At 36.9% G+C, this 6,022-nt stretch overlaps 1 protein-coding gene across 1 annotated transcript; it reads right to left on the bottom strand.

Annotated features, from left to right (window-relative positions):
- Positions 1–2,388: 2,388 nt before the first annotated feature.
- On the bottom strand, positions 2,389–5,859 carry LOC113767309 (glutamine synthetase nodule isozyme-like). Its single transcript, XM_027311358.1, has 12 exons — positions 5,470–5,859; positions 5,087–5,126; positions 4,877–4,980; positions 4,696–4,744; positions 4,485–4,591; positions 4,297–4,384; positions 3,990–4,118; positions 3,769–3,843; positions 3,606–3,659; positions 3,458–3,495; positions 3,153–3,312; positions 2,389–2,837 (listed from the first exon to the last, which is right to left on the bottom strand). The coding sequence occupies exons 1-12, from the start codon at positions 5,541–5,543 to the stop codon at positions 2,685–2,687; spliced, it is 1,071 nt and encodes a 356-aa protein (XP_027167159.1). The 5' UTR covers positions 5,544–5,859; the 3' UTR covers positions 2,389–2,684.
- Between the last annotated feature and the right edge of the window lie 163 nt (positions 5,860–6,022).

The raw sequence follows: 6,022 nt of genomic DNA, 5'->3' as shown, positions 1-6,022 counted from the left end.
CTTGTTACAGTTGTAGGCATTATAGAGTATTCTTTTCCATTCGTTGGTAATGCTTTTTGTTAATCACCTATCTATTGCTATAGAAGCTAAATATTTTAATTTTTTTAAAAAAATTGTTATAACAAAATAAAATATCTCATATGTTTTTCAGCAAAATTAATCGACTTACGCAAACAAACATGATATGCGAAAAAAGGGGTTCATAATCCTAAGTTCTAACTCATAATCTTAATTCTTAAACGATATTGAAATAAATAAGAATTTTAAATTTAATTGTTAAGCTAAACTCCAATGTATCAAATTCCATTAAAATTTTATCTTCATCAAGTATAGTTATAGTTAGTTTAGCTAATCAGTAATTACTAATTAGTATTTAGTGATAGGATTGAGATTTATTCTTGTATTTAGTAATATACATAAGTGGGCAAATATTCTACTTTTGTCTTCTATTGATTTTATGCGAAAGCATAAATAGTTTCCACTTAAATGCTCTTGAAATTTTAAGTGGGCATGGGCTGTGTGAAGTCTGCTAGTCATTAGTACATAAAAAAAAAAAAAAAAAAGTTTTGCAGCTTCTTCGGATCAACAACGGCAAATTACAAATTCCACGTAGCTCTTGGGGAAAGGAGAATGAAACTTGAGGCTCAATAAATAAAAAAACGGTTTGTCCAACGGATGTCCGTTAAGCACTCATTAAAATATATTTTAGGTGTTAAATTTTTGTAAAGGTAAGATTAATTAGGAAAAATGTATAAATGTGAGGATTGATAGTAATTATTAATGTACGTATATGCATGATAGATTAAGTGAAATTTAAGTGTATTAACAAGTGTTTATTGGATATTCGTTAGAAAATTTCAATAAAAAATTACTGTAATTATTTATATTTCATACCAACCGTAATAATTAATGCGCGTGGTAATGTTTAGATTCTCAGTCAGCTTCGCATTATGGAACTCAACAAAGAGAGAGGGAAGATACCAAGAATATATAAAGTAGCTTTGACATAATCATGGACAAGGGATCAGCATCTCTTTTTTTTTGCTTTTTGCTTTTTTGTAAGTACGATTCTTTACTTGAAATCTTTAATCTATGACTCCTGCAACAAAGAAGGGAATCACAATAAATCCAGGTAGATCTCTGCATATTCATTTCTTATTCTCATCCGGGACGAATCCAACGATTACACGGACTTTGTCAATAATACCCCGTAATGGGTGCTTTATTTTCCTGTTTTACACTCTTGATTTCCACTAACCCAATAATGAAGTGTGTCATCCCCTAGTTTTGGTATACAAATTTGATTTTCAATACTTCAATGTTGGCTTACTCCGTTTCATCCATGCTGTCTTTTCAAAAAATAAATTAAAAAAAAAGAGGGGAAAATATCCATTGTGGAAAGATTTGTAAGACCAATTATTAGTCCAAGAAAGAAATTGGTAGAGTTAAAATTTTTTATTATATGAAATTGTTACCGTTTGTTTTGACTCTGTCATCATCAAAACTATAACATAAGAAACCCGGGATTGGAGGAATCGGAGCGAAGCGAGCGACTGTTGGACCGGTGGAATTGGAATGAAAGTCGCGTGTCCTGATGCAATCGGAAAAACCAAACAATGCCAAGCCATATTGGTTGGAAATTATCCCACATCGTATTGCCAAAGTCTGAATGATGGATGGGGCATGCACGACCTCTTGTTATTCAACTCTCGCATTATTCAACTTGACCTGAGTCATGAGTGGGGTTAGTGGTTTGGTGTAATCTTTGGTGATTTACCATCCACTTGATTGCTTGATTTGTTTTTCAACAGCGCAAAGGAATACGCACCCAGAATCTAAGATAATTCCACCAGTTTACCAAAAAGCAATTGCTTGATTGCTTGATTTGTTTGTTGATTAAGATGATTGACAATATTTCCTCCGCAATCAGATGACTCTTGAGGTTTATTTCTTCTCCATGTTCTGACAAAAGCCTATCCTCTATTTAGCAAAGCTCAAACATAAGTTCCTCTTTGGCTAAGCAGTAAAAGACCCCCAAAAAAAAAAAGTTTCAACAAAAAAATAAAAAACATGTGAAAATTCCCTTGGATGTGCGCTCATTTTTGTGTTTACCACGCGAGACCCTATGTCGTAGTCCATATTACCAAAGTAGAAATCTCTTCATCAACGTCTTAGAGAGTTGAGAGAGAGCGTGACTCCCTGGATGTTGTTAGCTACTTCATAATCATCAGTTCAGTTCTTGGCTATCACATGATACAGGAACAATTACCCTTCAGCAGCACAATACAGCCGGCATCACTAACGCAATACTCCATCCATCATAGTGCAGATTCCTACTCCACAATGAGAGACACACGGCAAGATCCGCACTTTATGCATGCTGAGGTCTTGAAACAAATACATATGCATATGATTACTTCCTAGGCACCAATGGATTGCCCTTGATTTGAATAGCAAAAGATGGACAGACAGAGGCAAACAAATCTTATCAAAGAAAGAACAATCCTATGAAGAATCATATGTCCGGGACCAACCGACCGTTGGACTAAATAAATTCCACTGCTTTGTGTCAAAGGATAATGAAGCTGATATATAAGAATGATAACAGAGTACACTTCATCTAAATGACTCCAGCGTTCAAGAATGCGAATAAATCCATGATGCGGCAGAATATGGTTTAGGCCTCATGGCTTCCACACAATGGTTGTTTCTGCAATCATGGAAGTCACAACATAAGGATCCATGTTTGAAGCTGGCCTCCTGTCCTCGAAATAACCTTTGCCAGCCTTCTCTGTGTCCCTGCCAACCCTTACAGAGGCTCCGCGATTTGCTACACCCTGCGTGTCAATTGTATACACAGTCTCAGCAGTGTGACATGACCGAGCAGTTAATGAAAGAAGACAAAGGTAGAGATGAAAAAAGGTGCTCAAGACTCGTTAACTTTAACCCCGGAAACAGAAATAATATTTGGAAATGTCGGGACTTTACCAACCAAAGTTTCTGGTTGTTAACAAGTATACACTGGAATTCTAAATCAAGCAACCGAAAATAAATTGGCAAGAAGGTGACCATGCCAGCTAATTATCTCATCGACAACCAGTCACTGCTGCAAATCAATATTGTGATGGAATCAGAAGTGAAGAAGTTTTTACCCATGAGAAGGTGTTAATGTCTGCGGTTTCATGCTTCCCAGTAAGACGACGTTCATTGCCTTCCCCATAAGCAGCAATATGATCCTTGTGCCTCAATTTAAGCTTTTCAATAGCCTTCTTTATAACATCGAATCCTCCATCACTTCTCATCGACTTGGTACTGATAGCAACATCAATAGCGTTTTATGCCACAGGTTAGTATTGCATCTTAGAGCATAAATGCAACTCATAGTATGACTTTAACAGTCTACTTGAAATAAATTTGCAGGGAAGTAATTCTTCACAAAATAAAAAGGACTTCAAACCTGTAATTACTGTGAGCACCAGCACCATTCCAGTCACCCTACCAAAGAAAAAAACATTAGCAGCTCTATGATAACATCACAATCTCAGTAATCTCACAAGATGCTAAAATTGGTAAACAGGCAGATCTATGGAGTTCACGATTCTAACCTGAATAGGTTTTGGATCAAAAGAAAGGACCACTCCAGCAATTTCAGTTATCCTCTGTCAACAGGAAAAGAGAGTACAAATCATAAGCTAGTCGTCAACAAATTAAACGTGGATATCTAATTTTAGATTCTAGTTTAGTCAGTATGGACTGTAACTGAAGTACCTCTAGAATGTAGCGTGCCATCCAAACCTCATCGCCCGCAGAGATGCCGACGGCAGGACCAACTTGAAACTCCCACTATGCAAAAAAAGACAGTTTTTATACTTTTCGGCCACAAGCATGATTAAAGTTTTCTTGTTTCAAATCACGAGAGGCAGATAATTCCATCACAAGCTAGCCCACCTATATATATATATATATATATCTGAATTCATGAGTTATACCTGGCCTGGCATAACTTCTCCATTGATGCCACTTATGTTAATGCCGGCATAGAGACAGGCTTTATAATGTGAGTTAACAATGTCACGACCAAAAGCCTTGTCAGCTCCAGCCCCGCAATAGTATGGTCCCTGTGAGTTAGATTAGACAAATTACCAAATCAATAACTCTGTACAGAAGATACCATAAATTGAAGCTGAAAGATAGTAACCGGTAAAATATGACTCGAAACGATTGGATATAGGAAGCCAATACTGAATAACAACAACCAAACAACTTAATGGACATCAAACGAGACAAAGACGCTACCTGTGGTCCAGGATACCCTCCGATCGGCCATCCAATAGGCCAATTAACTTCCTTCTGCAGCAAGGTATATTCTTGCTCAATTCCATACCTGCATTATTTCATTGGATTAACACTATATGCCTGAACAAAACAATATAAAAAAAATATTTTCTAGATCAGTAAAAGTAAAAAGAATTACTAGAACGTACCAAGGTTCCTCTGCAACTACTTCAGGACTGCTAAATATCTTTGCAGCATTGTACCTCTTGTTTGTTGGAATAGGTTCCCCAGCAGGAGTGTAAGCATCACACATAACCTACAGTCATCACGATAAAAAAAAAAATTACAATGAAACTTAAAGCAGAACAAGATCGATTGTTTTTAAGTTGAGCAACTAGTGCTAGACAAAAAGGCCCTCACAAGAATGTTATTGCCCCTTCTGAATGGATCCTTGAATATTGCCTGAGGACTACATTTTGACACCCAAAAAGAAAGAAAAATTATTACTTTCTTGGAAATTAAAATAAAAGAATAAAAGGGAAAGTAAAAAAGACAAAAAAAGCACTGAGGTATTAAAACGACAAAAGTAAAAGAAACATACTATAAGATCACTTCACTATCTTCACCAGGGGCTTGACCAGTGCTTGAACCATCGTAGTTCCACTTGGGAAGCTTAGCAGGATCATTAACTGGTCCAGGTAAAGTCTGATTCACAGGATAAATAAATCGACAACAAAATCTGAAGAAGATCAAAACTTACACCCAAAAAAGGTTGACTAAACTAATCATTGTTAGTCAATACAGGACTTACCCTGCCTTTGCTTCTGATGTCCATACCAGATCCACCGATCCTGGGGGTCAATAGTCGAACACCGCACATACATCAAAACAAAGAGAAACTCTTGGTGTTTGTTGGGGGAGGGGGGGGGGGGTGGGGGAGGACAAAAACAACCGATAAAATAAAGAGAAAAAAGCCATAGAAGTCCAGCTTTATGTGTTTTGCATGCAGATAAGCTGATAAGGTACATACATCATCATAATATATTTTTCACGATTCATGAATTCAAATAAATCCCAGAAAAACCCATTGATCCAAATATGAAAAAAAAGCCCAACCATGCAATCAAAAGCTGCAGGAAAATGGAAAGATCCCAGAAAGAAAAGAAAAAGATGCAGATAAATGCTGCTGCTTACCAAACATATTCGGCAATGATTTTCTGCGTGGATTCAGAGAGATCCAAGTTAATGAGATCCGAAAGGAGAGACATCTTCACAAAACCCAAATACTCCCACAAGTCAACAGACTACTACTGGTACGAAGAATGGGAATAGACAGTGGGTGTGATTGGGTGGCTGCACAAAGAGAAAAGGGCGTGCTACTAAAGTACTTATAAAGTAATGGGCTGCTGGCTGGTGGTACTGTATTTCTCTACTTTGTTAGATGGTGAGCAGTAGATCTAGGGGTAGCTGAGCTGATGATACCAAGTCGCAAGTACATGTATCAAAGGTGAATGAACCGAACGAAAAATGATTTACATCAATCCCTAATAGGGAGTACCAAAGAACAATCCTAAAAGCAATAGGAGTATTATTATATTATAGTACCACTTTTTGTTGTGCGTGAAAATTGGAAAAATCAGGATTAGTGTTCAAGAAACAAACCCATTAATTGTTTCTACTAGATAAAGATTCCAACGCCAGGTTGTTGTTGGTGACGGATTCATAGGATCAGTGGAATCTGATAACG

The sequence above is a fragment of the Coffea eugenioides genome, chromosome 4, assembly GCF_003713205.1.
Source record: "Coffea eugenioides isolate CCC68of chromosome 4, Ceug_1.0, whole genome shotgun sequence".
Taxonomy (NCBI): domain Eukaryota; kingdom Viridiplantae; phylum Streptophyta; class Magnoliopsida; order Gentianales; family Rubiaceae; genus Coffea; species Coffea eugenioides.
This window is presented reverse-complemented; position numbering and strand designations above follow the sequence as displayed.